Here is an 18,443-nt window from a genome sequence, read left to right on the forward strand (position 1 = left end):
TTCCCCTTGTCCTGTCACAGCAGGTCCTGCTATAGAGTCTGTCCCCTTCTAATAGCTTCATGTTATTCTTTGGTCCACAGAGGATGCACAGCCCTTTGCTTGAACATCATCATTTCTTCAGTGTTCAAAACATATTCTTCTGTAGTTGTTGCTTGAAATGGCTCAGCTGAAGTACATCAGTGTTTCACAGATGTGAGGTGGATCTCGAGGATGAGCATCATCAATCATTAAGCAAGCCAGGTGTCTAGAATAAGCCACTTTGTTGGCAAAAAGGAAACATGAACCATTGCAGAGAGTAAAAGAGATGCAAGTACCAGAGTTAAGTTGGAGAAGGGAGGTGTGAAGTATAGAATCCAGGAGACACTATAGGAAATACCATCCACATCAACTTTGACATCTCTAGTTTGGGTGAGTTCTCAGCAGCAGGATTTCATTAATTCATCCCTTTATCATTTTATTAAGCATTCCCATTTTCCTTCTCTGTGACTTGATTCAAGCAAACAGCAGAATGAGTGTGTGGGAGAAAATGTGCAGGATCTGTCTTTAAAGTGACCTGCTTTTCTTTTTAGTCAACTTCTACAACATATCCAGGCTTTGGAGTTTCCCTCCTGGATAATGTAAAATGACACTAACTGGGCTATTTATATCACTGCAAAGTGACTACATGATGGGATAATTAGCAGTGCTGTATCTGCTGGAGTCAACGATAACACTAACGCATTTTCATGTAAAGCAGCACAAACAACAGTGCCTGCAGGTTAAACAGTACCTGAGTAGCTGATACGACTCCTGCACTGTTATTTCCAGGAGGCAATATCTACCAGCTTCATTCATGCATGAGGCACAGCTGTAATGCTGGTTTTATTACCTCTTGCAGTACTTGCCCTCTATGTAGGCAAATGATTTTTGCAAGAGAGTTTGCTTTAGGCAAGCGTGAGTATTCAAGATATATTTTGCAAACAACTTAAGTTGTGTAGATTTGTAGAACTGATAGTTAAAACGTGACCCTCAGATAAAAAAGTCTGCTCTGTTCATCATTCAGTTTCACAGTGTTACTCCTGGGTGGAGTTCAAGAGCTTGTGCTGTCCTTTGGTTTACATATCACTGCAGGAAACATAGCTGGTCTTGACTTGAAGCCATAGAAGTGTAAGCATGATTCTTTAAGCTTGTATTAAGGTAAATAAGAAAGAGTCTAGTTTTGCTGATGAAAGCCTTGGCTTCTTTTAATATTAGTGCAGACACAAGGAACAAAAACCTGTTAGGCTCTGTTTCAGTGTATGTCAGTGGTTAATCACACTCATTTAAAAATGTTTAATATGAATTTGCTCAATTTCAGTTTCCATAAATTGGCTGTTAAGTTTTCTCTACAAGATTAAAGGACCATTTTGTGTATGTTATTTTCCCCTCAGGAAGGTTACTAATACGCTGATCATGGCTGTATCAAGTCTTCTTTGAGATAACATCAAACTGTCTCTCTGTAAATATTTTTCTCCATCCCTTGAGCTGTGTTTGTGTCTCCTCCCTGCACACCCTATAGTTTTTCAACATCCTTTTTAAAATGTCAACATCAGAACTGGCCATGTCATTCCAGTATGAAGGAAGCGTGCCAGCATCAGGTAAATATTGCCAGGCAGGAAACTGAAGTCATTGCTCTCCTCTTCAGTGCTTGCCTCATCCAAGGCATGAGTTTGTTCACCTATTTTATCACCCTTTCAAAGTACACTGAGTTGTTCCTTTGTTATGAACTATAAATATTACTCACTGTGCACTAAGATTCTGTTCCTCGCTTGATATCTAATTTAGATCAGTAGTGCCATGTTTCCTTTGGCTAAGATGCTCTTTGGATGGACAAAACTTTCGAAGAAAAACCTGTGATTGCCCTTATTGACCATTATTCATCATATGCCTCTCTGAGGAATAATTCTGTATTTACCTTTAGCTTACCTGTACATATGCCATAGGAAGGTGGAATAGGACTCCACTACCCAGGCTTGTAGTACCCTAAATGCTAATGTAGTTTTGTTTCACAGAAAGATTAGGAAAGTCCTGTTTAACCTTGGTAAAGAATAGCATTATGATTTTGAAAAGAAACTGGAGAGTGACATGTAGGTGAAACATTCTGTCAATGTTCCAGTGCTGTCAGCTAGTGTGAATTATGCTACCTCCATGACTAGAATTTATCCTTTCTCCAGCTTGCAGCTGCTTTGTGTTAGCAGAGGTTTCTGCCACCAGTTTGTCTGGATTCCATAAACAAGTTCACCTAGGCTATGAAAAACTTTGGGCTCAAGTCAGTTAGGTATCCATCAGGTCTTTGCCTGGCAAATTATCCTAGTTCTGTCCAATGAGCTCTGACACAACAATTCATTATCTGAAGAGGAGAATGGCTTTTTCACAAAGTGGAAGCCAAATATCTATTTTTTTAATATCAAGGTTACACATGAATCCAGTTCTAAAAACCCTCTAGTGGTCTATAATAACAAGATTAAAATGCTGCCTCTTGCGTTCAAGTCCGAGATTGCAAAGTAATATCTTATTGAACAAAGTTGCTGCTACAAAGACAGTGTCTTGCTGATGATTATGCAGAGCACAAGCATCAAGCTTTTAAAAGAGTTGTTTAACAGAAACTGAGAACAATAAGAAAGATATCTAAAGAGTGTTGCTAACCAGCTAACTTACTCTCATATTATTTGAAAATGCTACTGTGGCTTTCCTCCTACAGGACAGGGCACATCACTCAAACAACTCAGATGTGTGCTGAAGCTCTTACTGGAGCTCTAACCCAGTAGACCTGTTTTTATGTAGTGTTTACCTTCTTAGAAAGTTACATTCCCTGCCATGGTGGAGTCAGCTAATTTCTTCTAGAGTTTAGTGGGATGTTAGTATGAGGAAGATGAAAGAGATTTATTGCCCTCAACCAACTGGAGACAAAGTAAGCTGGAGGAGAATCTCATTACATAAAGAATCAGTATTGACTGGTGATAAGCAGCTGTTCTAATAGCAATAAATAATTAAACAAATAGGATCTGTCTACAGATAAGATGGTACGGCAGCAAGAAAGCATGGTAGGGAGGTGCTGTGCTTGTTTCTATGAAGGCCAGAGTGTATGAGCTGCGTCCGGTTGTAATTCATGTCTTAATGAGCACAGCTGGCACAACACATTGAGGAGATGGATGAGGCAGAGTTGGACTAGATGATCTTAGAGGTATTTTCCAACCTTAATTACTGTATGATTCTATTCTATGAGATCTCCCTGAGAAGTAGCCATTGCACCACATGAGGTATGTGATGAGGCAGGAGCAGGGAGGTAGAAGTTATACCTCCTCTAAACACACAGTATCACAGTCTTGTGCGGGTTGGAAGGGACCTTAGAGATCATCGAGTCCAACCCCCGGGATTCGAGCCTCCTGTATAGCAGAGCGGCACTTCTACCACTTCTACCAGGAAAATCAGCCTTACACAGAAGAGCCATGTAGCACCATACAGAAATATAGATCCATTATCCTAATTCAGAGTATATTGTTCTCTGAGAAGTTATTTTTAGCTTTCCTTCACTGAAAATCATTGCATTTTCCATTGCAGTTTTTCCTCCTTCAAACTTTTCTCCATGTTTCATCTCTGGTACAAACCTATTCTGAAACTCAAGTGAAAAACGCTATTTTGCACCCCTCTAGCCAAATTGGACCAATTGTTTTTGTATTGAAAAAGTGAAATATAAAAGTATCTCCCCAGCTATTTACCAAATAGGAGAGGGTTACCTTTGGTAGTGGAAGGCAGAACAGAAAGTTAACTACCCTGAGTTACTGTATGAGATTGCAAGCCATTGGTAACTGGTAGGATTCATGCTTCCTGGATAACAGCAACATTTTTGAGAATGAAGCCCGGGATGCAGAGACTGAGTCAGTGTCAAGAAGCAGTGTATGCTGGGAAGGGAAGTCATTGATAGAATGCTCCTGGTCACTGAAATCTAAAATAGCTTTGGCAGAACGCGGGTTCAGGCTGAAATGAGTTTGAGGCATGTAATGGTGAAGTGCTATTGTCAGGCTTAGTAGCAATACATAAATAAAGTCTTTGTTATTGACCTTGGTGGGAAGTAAATACAGGCTTTCTGAGATACCTCAAATGCATAGGTCTACCTCTTAAAGGCATCTCTGTTCAATTTTCTGTTAGGTCTGAAGGATCTGACCGTTTATTTCTTACTGTAGAACAGTTACTGATAGGAAGGCTGCTTCTGTGGATCAGTTCAACTCTGACTTCAGAAACTTTAATCAACTGAGGGGTCTTCAGGCTGATTTTGTTCTCAGTTATCTCTGTGGAAATTGAGTAGCCTTATCTAAAGCAGTTGATTGTCTAACAGCAGAGTGGTAGACAGTGTATGCTCTATGTAACTTGGTCTTCTAAATAACCTTCCTTGTATTGCTTTAAATCACAGCAGTCCCTTTCAAAGAGTATCTGAAATCACTCCCTTGCAGAACCAAAGGAGTAGCAAAACTTGGTGTATTCTTGTTTTCTATTTCACTCAGCCCTGCACTTAATTAAAGGTGGGAAAAATAAACCTAATATTCAAAAATCAATAAAACTACTTTAGTGAACATTGGGCTTTCACTCTCAACTCACAGACAGGTGGGAGAAGAAACTTGTTCTTCCTGTTATGCTTTAGATTTAAGAGTGATGTAGTTACTCTGAAAAGTGCTTGCATTATGGATGATGGTAGAACAAACTATTTTCCATTCCTAGCCTTCTTGTCTGTTCAGTATGTCTTAACATCTTTACTTGCCTGACATAATTTATGGCTGCCAAATGAACAGGATTAGCCATTCTAATCACTATAGATCCAGCAGCCAATTCCCAAATCTCTGGGAATTCTGAGTCACTGAACTATATGGTATGTAGCCTTTTAACATTAATAAGCGATTTTAATGTTGTTGGCTCCTTAATTGTTTTTTTTTTTTAATCGATGACTTTTCAGTAGTCACTGAAAGTAATTACATGTATGAAATCCATATTCTTTCTTTTCTGTTCTGATTTATTACCATTACTTATGGTGCTGCTGACTGCAGAAAATGAGAGAAAACTGCATTTTCAAGGAATCATTAAGGTTGGAAAGACTAAGATCATCAAGTCAAACCATCAGCCCGTACCCACCATGCCCAGTGACCGTGTTCCTCAGTGCCACATCTCCACAGTTCTTGAACACCTCCAGGAACAGTGACCTCACCACCTCCCTGGGCAGCCTGTGCCTCACCACTTCTGAGAAGAAATTTGTCCTAATATCTTAATATGCTATTTTCTTAAGACAGACTCTCTAGGTTATGCCTAGATCTTGTGCAAAAGGTGTGAAAATCAGTTAAGTTATTTCTTTAGTCCTTTGAGACATTAAAATGTAGAACTTGATTTTATTTTATTTTTTTTTTCCCCCCTCAGCCTGAATATTCCTGTGAGTTAACTGTGGAGGGGCCCTTAACAGCAAAACATTGTCAGTAAGTCTTCCTTTTCAAATGAGCAGAAAAACTTATTTAAAGTACCTTCCATCACTGAAAGCATTTTCCCCTTCATAAACCTTGAAGTGCTACAGCAATGCTGGAGCTGTCTGTATACAGAATCTTGCCTGTCACTTATATAAAACTCAAATTTCATATATCAAGGGCTTGTGTGAAAATTGCTTTGAGTGTTAATTGCCCAAATGATTCAGCTTTATAAGAGCCTCTCTTATGTACTCAAGTATGTCTCATAGCAAACTGAGTGCCAAGCTCCAATAGTGAGTCATCTGTGCTCTGCTCCCAGATGTTTGAAGAAGATAATTCTTGCCCATCGTTTCACCCCCCTTCCTAAAATACTGAGAAATTTGTTTAATGAAGTCATTAATACACAATAATGGATCTCTTTCTTTTAAAAAAGAAATACTCTGTCTTGAATGCATGCAAGTTTCTCTTGGCTCATAATTACAGTAGCACATTGTCAGATTAACTGTGCTGGGGTGATAAAACAAAAGCCATCAGTTCTGCAAAATTAAGGCTCTGCCAACATCATTTAGAAAGGATCAGATCCCTCTGTTTGTTTTTTGCTTTTCGGGTCATTTTGATTTTCCATTTTACCTATTGCTGCGTGAATTTTTGCTAGGAACTTAATGAAAAATATGCCCAGTCTTAAGTCTTGGACTCTGAACTATTTGTTCAGATCTCCAATTTCGCACAGTTTTGTATCAGATCCTTGACCAATCTACATTAGTCAGTTCTCTTTTAAGTCAAAGTGGTGATGCTGCTGTCAGGAGGTCTGTATTAATTAGTACCAGCTGCCTTTGGGCTGAACTGAAGCCCTGGATCCAGCACCAACAAAACAGTTGCAGGGTGATTCTGCTCAGGTTTTGCTGTCAGTACACAAATACAGAGAATTCCAAGGAGGGGATTTCTGTCTAAATAACTCATTTGTCAGAAGAGATTTTTCTCACGCTATGTAGTAAATGGGTTTGAACAACAAGAAATTGGTAACAGGTTAATTCAACTAGTCTTTGGGACCTGGCAGCTTTTGAATCTCAAGAATGGGAAGCTATAATAAAGACCTTTAGCAAGGTCTGTTGTGATGAGACATGGAGAAATGCTTTCAAATATAAAACAAGAGATTTAGAATGGATATAAGGAAGAAGTTTTTTACAGTAAGGTTGGTGAAGCACTGGCAAAGGTTGCCCAGAGAGCTGTTAGATACCCCATCCCTGGAGACACTCAAGGTTAGGCTGGAAAGGGCTCTGAGAATCTGACTGAGCTGTAGGTGTTTGTTCACTGTAGGGGATAGGAAAAGGTGACGTTTAAGGGTCCCTTCTAACTCAAAGGATTCTATAAATTTTGTTGTATTTACATAGCACAGGTGCTAGGATAGATGGACTCATTTTCCACAGCTCCCGAGATAGGAAGAGAGACCTCATCTGCCTTCCCCAGTCCATGTGTTTGTGTTTGCCCACCAACACAGCATTTCTAGCCCACAGGGTGTCCTGGTCTCACAGCGTGTGATCCAGCTGCTTTTGCAAGTTATGCTCAGCATCTGTAGCCTTTCAGCCATTGCTAAAGTAATTTCAAAGTCCATTTTCCCTGGTTCAGTCAGAGGTGATAAGACCCTCATGGAATTATTTTGTCTATAGTGAATGGCCCTTGCAAGCTTCAGGCAGATGTTGATGCAGAGATTACTGAGATTGCATGCAGATCTGAGAGATGTGAGGCAGCGGAGCTGCTGGTGGTAATGGTGGGAGGGAGCAGCTGCTCTGAAACACAGCCACAACAAACAGTGCAAATACGGGTGGTCAGAGAAATTTTGGATACCTCTCCTATTCTGTAAGCAAAGTGAGACGTTTGCTGGTATCCCTATAAAAAGGATACATCCAAAATTAGGACATACCTAAGTATACAAATCATTCCTTGATCTTGTTCCCCTTGGGGTTAAGAGCATACCAGTGCAAAGCTTAATATTCTACATATGGGCATAGCAAAATACTTTAAGAAAAAATACTGATATATATGATTTGTACTGGTATCTTGTCCTGCTAGCTGCTACATGAAATAATGTGGTTTGCAAGGTTGTTTTATTGAGGTATTGTGCAGATGGGTTATGTTGCTCAGAGTGCTGCCACAGCACCCGCTGACTGCTAAGGGGTGTGACGAGCATGGCTGCCTCCTCCAGCTCCATCCCTGGGCTGCTCCTCATCTGACCACTGGGGCCCAGCCCCTTTCCAAGGGATGCAGGGTCTCTGCTCAGGCTGAGGGACACAGCTGTGTCTCAGCATTTTACTTATTGTTCCCTCTTCTTTACTTCTTATCATACCAATATAGAAATCCTCATTTAGACAACCTTACTTGAATCAACAATCCCATGTTCCATCTGTTTCCATATCAATTAGTACAGCTGATTAGACTGGGTCCTTGTCTCTTTACTCCCTTTCTTATTATCCATTGTTGCATTGGAAAAGGTCATTGACCAGGTGCCCTCAAAACTGCTGGTGCTTTCCTTCTACGTAGTGTTAGACTGATGAGACAAGTGAGTGTAATGTTCTGCACACCAACAGCTCTGGAACAGAAGGCTATATAACTTCGGAAGGATCGCTTTATTTCACTCTATCAGGAATTTCGTCAGCTAAGCTATGTTGCTGTTTAGAAAGAAAAAAGAGAAAAAAGAAAGAAGAAGGAAAAAGAAAAACATGCACTTTAATAGAGTATCACTTCAAACGTGGGCATTCAGTGGCCTTGCTCATAATGACAAATGGAGTTCTTCCCTCCTGCTTTCCCAGCTCCTTGTAAACCTTGATGGCTTTTTTTGTCTGGGAATGCGAGTCTGGCCAAATCATCCTGGAAAACTCATATCAAATACTTTGGCTAGCAGCTCTTGTGCCCCGAACACCTGTCTTTAATTGGTAGAACGTGAGAAATCTCAACAACCCGTTTTCTTTAAGTCAGTAGATCTTGAGGCTTCAAGTGTTTACCAGATGATACCTTTAATATGTTTTTTCCTCTTGGCAAGGAGTTTCATCTCCCAAGCCTTTCAGCACTGACAATGCACGTCACCTGTTTTTAACTGAGTGGATTTTTCACATGAGAAATACTTTTATTGGCCGCACTGGCCCCTTTCTGACCTGTTAAACCTTAGAAAAAATAAGCCAAGACTTAACTATTTAAATTGTTAATACATTTCAAATGGTTATTTTAAATATTCTTTATATTTCTCAGGAAATTCATAATTTCTAGTTTGAGGGGCTTTGCTAAGCAAATGGATTGGAATAGGCAAACGTTTCTGTTCTTATTGGAACTGGTTGTTTTTCTGTTCCCTAACTCATTGAGGGTTCATGGTGCTCCTGCACTGTCTGTAAGACACGCTGTTGAAGAGAACCTCTTCTGAAATGCTGTAGTGTGAAGAAAATATTCATGTCAGCTTCTTGTCAGGGCCGAGAGGACCAAAATTTATGTTTGCTGCAGGTTATTGAAAATGGATACTCACTGAATAAATACTGCGCTGTGTTGCATAGAGGTTTGCTGGAAGACGCTTTTATTTTTTATATGTTATTCCACTGCATGCTTATGACTATACATTGACTATGTTCCTGCCATGCACCATCTGATAGAGGCACCCTTCACAGCTGGAAACTTTCACTGGCTTAACTAAATGTGAAGAAACTTCTGCTTTCAGTTCTAGTTATCAAACTTCTAGTTTTCTTGTGACCAACAGCTCTAAGGTACCAGCATGTATAACTGTAGAATCTTAGCATCTGAGGAAGATGATAGATTTAGAAGTGTTTATGTTAAGGGTAATCGAGCTTTCTCTGAGATATATGAGGATTTTGGCTTACTTGTAGAATCCAAAGGGTTTTCTGGTGTTCTTGAAGAACCAACCTCTCATCTCTCAGTGAGTGGTCAGGCACTGGAATGGCTGCCCAGGGAGGTGGTGAAGTTGCCATCTCTGGCAGTGTTCAAGAGGTGTCTGGATGAGAAGCTACAAGATATGGCTTAGTAGCTTGTGGTAGCAACAGTAATGGGAGGACGGTTGGACTAGATGATCTTGTATATCCTTTCCAACCTTGTGATTCTATGATTCTATGATTGTGTGACCTTAGTGTGTCAGCTTTGATTACCAACTGAAGTGAAATGAAAATCCTTGAAATCTTTAGTAGACGCAGAATATGCCTTGACTTTAATGCATCCTTATGTAGCCTTGCCCTGGTAGAAGATACTTTCTGGAAGAACACTGTTAGAGAGCTTAGAAGGAGTTTAGAAATACTGCCTTAAAATGACCTTCACAGCAACAGTGTAGGGAAGCCAATGCTGGAAAATATCTCCAGACAGGTAGCAAATAAAAAACAAAGATATGCTCTTGCACATACTTGTCAATAGTGACTACAGATATCTATAAATATATATTAAGTACATAATTTAGGAAACTGTATGGCATTTGCTCAGAGGTTTAATTTTCCATAATAATACCAATAAAATGAAACAGAGCCCTTGGAAGGTGTGAACTCCTGCCTGGACTCAAAGCAAGGCAGAGGAAGGAAATGAATGATTATATGTATTTTCCCAGCTCCGCCTTAACCCACTGCATGTAAAAAGAGAGGGCAAGACCTGGGAAGACACTGCACAAGAAAAATGATTATTAGATAAAATGACACAAACGCATTCCACAAATGCTACTGCAAAGGGAAGATGGAACAAAAATAGTACTTTGTGAAAAATTGACTATATACAGCACAGAATTGTTGGAAGATAAATAGTTCTAGTGAATAATGACCTCTTATTCACCTGCTTAATTAGAAATGAGTTTTCCTCAGGCTGAGAATTTATTTACCCTTGGTTACAGGGAGGAGACAAATACAAGGAGTACCAAGATTTTATTTTATTTTTTCCAAAAACAATTTGACTCTGGCCAAAAATTTCTCTTATATAGAACTTATTGTTTAGTCCACATCCTAACAATATTCTGGTAAAGATTTCCTCTACATCTTCATTGTCTCCCTACTTTGGGTAGGAGGGTGGGCTGACTTTCTTTGAGAACGTGACCTTCACTTCAGAACTGTGCCATTATCTTACTTACTGAAACATTGCTGTTTTTGGAGCTTGGCAGTACTGTTTTTGGTATTGGATGCCAAAAATACAACAATCCCTGCATGCTCATCAAAAGCCGATCTCTGTAAAGGTCAGCCAGAATGTAATATGAATGTTCCCCATCTTAAAGGATGGGAGGACAAAAACAGGACTTGGGGGGGCTGGGGCAAAATGAGAAATCTGGGCAGGTTTTCTTGTGTGTACCTCTGTGTGGGACAGTGATTGTGCTGACTTGGTAGGTCAGATAAGGTTTAAAGTAATCTGAACCTGAACTATTTGCTCTGCTGGTTGGGCCTGTAATTCATTTTTCATTGCAGTCAGTGGAACGGCAGAGATGAGAGATCTGGTTAAAGTTAAAAACAGCTGCCAGATGTTTTTCGGGGGAAAGGAGGTAGGTGAGATATTGAATGAGAAGACTAAGAAAAATAATTCTTTGGGGGCTGGGCAGGAGTCTCTATGACTGATTCTTGCGGCTTAACTTCTGGCATGTGTTCAGCACCTTGCTGTTCAGGGGAATCATCTTGTTCCTGATTCTTTGCTGTGCCTTTCATTTTTCATTCTGCTTTCTTACATCCCGGTGCCAGAAGCATCACTCATGTCATGCAAGAAGAAAGACTTAGAGTGTCCTGGGCTCCCTTCATGGAACAATGGTCTTTATCCCCTTACCAGAAAACTGAGAGATGTAATAATCTCTCCACTTCTGTTCTGGCAGCTAAGCCGTGCTGCTGTTGAACCAAAGGGAATGGAGATATTTCAGTGTTACAGCAGATTTTTGAACATGAGGCTCTATTTATGCATAATATTACAGGAATATTGGAACAGGTATAGAGAGTTCCCAGGGTCACGCATGCTTTTGTGAAACAAAATTTTATGAATGGAAAGGAAAGCAGAATTTGACAATAAGGAATGGAGGAAAGTGTAATTTAATCGAAATACAATACAAAATCTTATTTGAGTTAAATATGACTTATAGCAGGCTTTATTAAAATGCTATTGATTGCTCCATTAGGTGTTAGAATGGATAAAGATGATTGTTCTCAGTCTCTGAGAATGTGGTGTTGAGTTGCATTTTATCAGCATATCCATATGTCACAGTAAGAGGAGCTTTCAATTGAATCTGCTAGTTGATCCTCCTGGGAGCTTAGATACTTCCTTTCAAAGATGCTAGAAGCTGGGTGACCACTCAGCTCTTCCTGGTCATTAGCCAAGCCTCAAAAAGACTGACTGTAGAAAGTTTGAATGTGTATATACATGTCTCTATATATATACATATATATAAACACACATATAATTTATTATATGTAATATATATAATTTATATATATACATATAATTTATTTTTTAAGCTGAAATTGAAATGTTAATCAAAGTCCTTTCTGTGAAACAGGTTCATTATTGCAGTGACCCTTTTTTTCTTACTGTAATTAGAACATCCAGGACTAAGAATCTAGGTTCAGCACAGATGATGTTAAGGAAATCATGCGTGTAAGATGCTGCTGTGTGGTGTCACATACTACTGAGCACTCTTATTTCCCCTTTTCTTTTTTTTGGATTTTTTTTTCCTTTACTTTGTACTTTGTTTCTGCTTTAAGCCTGTCAACTCTTGAATAGCCTTAAAGGGTGACTTTTGTCCCAACACACTTCTTGACAGACAATGGCCAATCTCATGGAATTACATACCATTCAGTGCCACTGTCAACATCACCAATTCACAGATTTAGATCGCTGAAGCACCTCCAATGGCACCAAATCCCACAGTTAGATGTGTTTTGAAGTCAAGGTCAAAATTCCATAATCTGCCAGATAGTCATGGGGTACACAGTGGTTGTTATTCAGTAATTCTATCCCTCTACTTATCTTCCCAGCAAGAACATTACTAATGAACCATTTGGCTACTGCTGACCCCCGAACATACCTGCACATTTAAGTCCTGAGGCATGTGAAATGCCCAAGGAAGATTTGTTCTTACCTCAGCTTCTCTGAGGTGTTTGTGAGCCTGCCTGGAGTTTTTACAAATGCTGTCTTAGATAATAGATCAGTGTTCAGCTGTATGCTGACATCCATAGGGTAATGCTCTTTCAGAGAGAGCTATTGTTTGATTTCATACTTGAAGTTTGGACTCCTTTGTCTATCCAGTAAAAGATGCTCTTGCTTTTTCACAAGCAAGCTCTACTGGTATACCTTTTATTGTTTTCATGCTCTACTGAGAACAATTCTAGCCTACTTATCCTTTTTGACCTGCATCCCAAAGAAAACAACATAATTGGTGATTCTCAAAGTTCAGGATGTTCTAAAAGGTAACAAAAACAGAACAGTCTCTTAAATGCTGAAAATTACAACTTTAATTATAAAGTTATTTGTTCCTTCGTATTTAGCTTCTTTTTTTTCCAATTCAAAGTAATTTACACTAGCACTGTATTAATAGCTTTGAAAAATACAAACGTTATAGTCAGTTTTAACAGACAATCAGCAACGAGTTTTGAATGCTGTGTTCTCTCTTGTCATAGCAATGCTGCAATTCAGATGCTTTAATATAACATACCAGACACTTTCAACCATACATACAGATTAAAATAACAGAAAAAGGATGTGGGGAAAAGAAATGAAATTATGCTGAAAGATTTATTCTTATATGGATTTCTACTGAAATTTAGAGTGTTTCTTTCTTGACATGGGTAGCAAGACAATTTTCTTGCAAGAAAAAAATAGGTACAGTGAGTGAAATTCTTGTCCCACTGCATTTGGAGGAGTTTATCCCAGTCACACAGAGAACTGTCACATAGAATAAGGATTCCTTATTTTCAGTCACTGATAATTTCTCTATCTTGAACCAGGCAAAGACCTCTACTTCTATAAACATTTCATTCCTTTGTTATACAGTTGGATGTATGTTTTTCTTTGCTATCACTAGCTTCCTTTACAGCTAGCTGTGTTTTCAGACCTTGGATGTGTTTTCATTGCTTGTTCAGAGATTCTTTAGTGTTCTCTCCTTTATGAACTGCTGCTGTGAAGCTTTTACTTTTTCCAAACACAAAAGCTTTCATAGGTGAATTACTGAAAGGTTTTAGAAAAGGGAATAAACAGCTCTTAATAGACTTAGTAAGGGTGCTCTTTTGGTTTGTATTTACCAGCATTTTTTGATTGGACTTGCACATGCAAAGAATTCAAACACCTCATATAATTCTAAGAAATTGATTGTCATCAGTTGCCTTCTGTAAATACACTTTGATTTCTCCAAATGGCACCATCTATTTTGCTTGATGAAAAAGTACTCTCCATCTCTATTGTCATCTAATTACCTTTTCCCACTCTGTATCTTTTTTACTAATTTACATGTTGCATCAGCTTTTCCTGTACTCTGTGTGAGACATCCTCACATGTTTTTGGCTAACAGTGCTATCCTACATATCCTTCTCCTATAAGTGTTACAGCATTTTGTTTGCTTTCCCCACTGAAAGGAAACAGTCCTTTTAATATTCCCTTTGTGACATTCTCTCAATGATGTCAAGATTTGATGTAAAAGAAAAATCCACGTTGAGAGTACTAGGGGGATCCTATGGTATTAAGAGTCTCCCAAGATGATTTGGTCCTTTTGTTCTAAAAAGAAAGAAATATATACAATTACTGTGACTGCTGTCAGTTTAAATCCCTTGCAGGACTGCATTAATGTGCAGTGGCACTTTGGCCTCCAGGAAAACCTGGAATGGCAGAGGCCAATACACAGTGGTATTCCCCAACCTTTCATGAGGAATTAAGGCATCAGGACAAAACCAGGCTGCTTGAGCAATCCTCGTCCAGATTTCTTGTTTAGTGAATATCAGATGTTTATCAGCAATATGTTTAACTAACTAGCGAGTCTGCAGTAGTGAAAATTAGTTCTTTGCTGGCAGAGAGGGACAGATAAAAATAATGAAATGAGTAAATGGCCTATCCATTGCTATAGAGGTGCCATGGGGAAGGCAAGGGAGATCTAACTGGGAGCCTGAGGGATTGCAGATGGGAAGGGTAGGCATGGCTGGTGAGATGGAGTGCCAGAGAGTCACAGGACAGTGGGGCCTGCGGCAGTAGAGAAGCACGGGATAAAAGCACATGAGGGGAAAATGAAGTGTTTCCTTCTTTTTCCTGTTCAGGAAGCAAATTGTTAAAACTGATTGATCATTGCTGATGAAAAGCTATGGCTGTCAACCAAGACATTTCAATGTTGCACATAGTGTTTGCTTTAGCACAGCATGTTGCTTGCAGGAGGATTTTTTTCCTAATTATTAGTCCTTAAAGCAGTAGGAAGTTTGTAATGCTGTCTTTTTACAACTAAATTGAGTGACTCAAGACAGTAGAGTTATTGTTTGAGAGGAAAAAATAAATAGCAGGATGAGGCCACTAGAGTTGTGCCAGTCATTCAGAAGTCATGGGTTTCTTCATTACAAAGCAAAATTTGTCCTGAAAAAAGAAATAAGCAGAAAATTTCCAAAAACCATCTCTGTGTTCAGCATGCTTGAGTCATTTCTAAATACACAAAGACCTGGAGCCCAAAAGGATACTGTTTAAAAAAAATAAACTAACTGAAGCTGTAGCTCTTGCCAAATTCACTGCTCTGCAAACATTCAACGTGGCTCATTACTGCTAGGGAAGCTGTTGCTGTAGTGTTTGTTAGCCCAGATGAATAGAGAAAATGGGATAAAGAGATTTAATTAAGCTACAAAAAAGGGATATAGTCAAAGACCAGTAGTTGTATTTAGTAGGGGATGAAATGACAAAATGCCTGGTGTTGACTGAACTCGTAAGAATTGGCTGAGATCTACTGAATTCACATCATGTCACCAGAGAATCTGACCCTGTGGTTCAAATGTGGACGCTCAGTCTGACTTAATCCACTTTGTAATTTAAAAACTTAATTTCTCCCAAAAGGAGACACTAATTCATGTTTCCCCATCTTCTATCAGGTATGTCACCATTGTCGAAAATCAGCAGGTCCGAGCTGCAAAAGCATAATTTCATGACTGGGGAAGGAAGAAGGAATTTATTCCCTATGATCCCCGTACTTTGCTCGATAGTGAATTTTTCAACAGTCAAACCTACATCAGGTGGTTCTTGGTAGCTGACAGAGGACAGAAAGTGATGAAAGGTTGGCAGTCTTTTATAGGTCCTGCTAATGCTTGAGAGGATTTTGGTGTTTTCATGCCTTGTGTGATAAATGCAGCAGAGCTCAAGACATCCCATTTAGCCTCCCCTTGGAGGCAATATTTACATGGAACTGGAGGGTCCTCAGTTTTACAAACTCAGTTTTACAGCTAAGATTAGTTAATTTATACAATGCTTGTCCCAGGAAAAAATAAATGTCTCCTTTTTCAAAAGCAGTGAAAAGATGAAAATAGTGAAGTATCTTGGGGAAAAAAAAAAATAGGCAGGTGCATAATATCAAAATATTTGCTTGTTCTGGATTACATGCAATTTATATACTTTAGCCACAGAATACAATTTGGCTTTGCAGCAGTATGTTATAAAAAAAATACCTTATGCGTTTAGTAAATGTGGCAGGATTTTGATGTTCTTTGGTTAAAATGCAAACACGCAGGGACTTGAGATCTAAGGTATTAGGATTTGAAGAGCAGTTCAAAGTCCATCTCCTTCAGCTTCTGAGAAAAGTATGAGATGGTGATTGAAAAGACAAAAGTATCCCAGTTCTCCACTTGAGTCCTCGCAGTCTTTTCTTGTCAGATCTGTTCGCGCTTTTGTGGTCGATGTTGGTAACGTATATGATGGAGTCCTGGAGAATTTCATGCTTTGGTGCCAAGAAGTGAGCAGAAGTGATCAGGAACAGTGTCTTGAAAACAGTTGTACGTGCCTTTATGTATACATTGCTCTAAATATGTGTATATATATAAACATGAGAGATAAAAATGTTGAGTTAAGGGGAGTTCATCAGTGTCTTATCTGTTATCACATATTTATCCCTCTCTGTTTTCAGTAGTTTAGGGCACCAGTGCAGCTGGGAATGAGCAGGTACAGAGAACAATTACTCAATTTCCGGAGCTAATTGTGGGCTTTAATTAGGAAGCCAGCTTACTGAGTTAAAGAAACTCATTGTCACTGATTCTTAGGTGAGGCATAAGGTCTTCTCATATGATCCACCACAACCATTCTATTTATTTATTTATATTAAAGCATTGATGGTCAGCGTAATGCTCTTATCAAGGACAATGCAAAAGATGTACAGAGGCCATGCAGAGGGAGGCATCGGTACTAGCCAATGGCATGCAGCTGAACGAGCTTCTTTCTACTGGCAGTCTTTTGGTTGCATTTGTAAAAGACTTACGAGTACATGCATCAGAACCGAATTCCTCTTCCTGCAAAAATGCAGGATGTTGCTGGCAAGCATTCAATAAACATTCCAATGCAAAATAAATAAATAAATACCCAGGCAAAAATATCTTACTCAAAAGAAATCTGGCTGAGCTCTGTTGTCTTAAACGGCCTGTTCAAACCAAGATACTTTACCTTTTAATACGTATCTACTTATGCATGCATGCAGGGAACCTACTGACTAATTGAAATCATATCTGTAAGTTTACTGACTATTATATTCTACACTGTGAATTCCGACATTTAGCAGTTCTCAAGCTGCCATGCAGAGCAAGTTAGAAACAAATCCTTCACTCTTTCATTTTCCATGTTTTCCAACAGTTTTGTTTCTTCAAAGTGTTTTGGACTTTTATATTTATAAAATCCTAAAAATTAAAAAAAAAGAAAAAAGAAAAAAAGAAAAAAGTCTCAATCAAACTCCCCAAACAAAGAAAGCAAACTCCCTTGTGGCAATAACATTGCACATTTAAGGGGTCGGGGGAGATGTCTGGGCTACAAAGCTATTTTTGTTCCAGCTACTTCAGCTTTATCTAGTTTAATGTTTGTTCTGTGACCATTTGAAATTCAATTTCAGGTAGTTCTGTATAATATCAGCATAGAAGGCATCATTAACTCTGAGAGGATGTTTTCCATTGGCATCTGCTATTTTCACCAAATGTCAAGACTTGACATTTGCTATCGTTTGTCTGGTTTTGGTGTATCACTCACACTGAGATTTTGTTTCTTCTTATCTGATATTGATTTCAACTGTGACCAGCTGTGTTGCTAATAAAATCAACAGGCAAGTATCTGGCATTTAGCTCTTCGTGGGTAGAGAAAAAGAAACAACCCAGCAACAAAATAGAGAGATACTTTTCAATTAGGGTGCTTGCCTGCATCCTAATATTATCCATCTCTTGGCACTTTTGTTGTAGTATTTCTGATTGATTCCCGTGGGGAAGTCTCCGTGGACGTTCTTGCCTCTCAGATGAAATATTCCTTTTTACTCTCATCCACAGCTTCTTGGAGAGCAGGGTCATTTTTCAAAGCAGCATCAGCGCTTTCAGCAAACTCAGTTCCTTTGGCCTCATTGGTGTGGTAGGTGCCCTTATGCCTGTACATGTACCGGACCATCACAACCAGCAGGCAAATGAGGACAAATACCACGGCAGCGATCACACCTAGAGGAAAAGTACTACTGTCAGTAATATAATACAAGCAGCATATTACAGGCAAGTATCACAGCTTGATTTACTTGAAAGGAAAAAAAATATCTGCGTAACATAAGATGTTCACTAATTGTAATGGCTGAGGTTAGAAAAGTTTCTGAAAGGGACAAATTGAAGAACTCAGATGGGATATACGTACTGCAGAAATGCAGGTCAAAGTCTTGCTAGCTTTCTTTCAAATCAATAGCTTGATTTAGCTGAATTCACTGGAACTACAAATTCATTCACAAATGAGCAATCCTGCCATCCCCAGTGACAGGGCATATCCAGGGGAGTATGTGGGCAGCCTGATCCTGCCCCACTG

At 39.1% G+C, this 18,443-nt stretch overlaps 1 protein-coding gene across 1 annotated transcript in view; it reads right to left on the reverse strand.

Moving 5' to 3' along the window:
• Positions 1–12,895: 12,895 nt before the first annotated feature.
• GYPC (glycophorin C (Gerbich blood group)) overlaps positions 12,896–18,443 on the reverse strand; it is a 31,025-nt gene continuing 25,477 nt past the window's right edge. The window contains exon 3 of the mRNA XM_015868810.3: positions 12,896–18,091. Coding sequence (XP_015724296.1) covers positions 17,895–18,091 — 197 coding nt within the window. The 3' untranslated portion in view covers positions 12,896–17,894. The remainder of the gene's footprint in view (positions 18,092–18,443) is intronic.

This window comes from Coturnix japonica, chromosome 7 (assembly GCF_054131305.1).
Source record: "Coturnix japonica strain WE chromosome 7, WE-NBRP24, whole genome shotgun sequence".
NCBI lineage: Eukaryota > Metazoa > Chordata > Aves > Galliformes > Phasianidae > Coturnix > Coturnix japonica.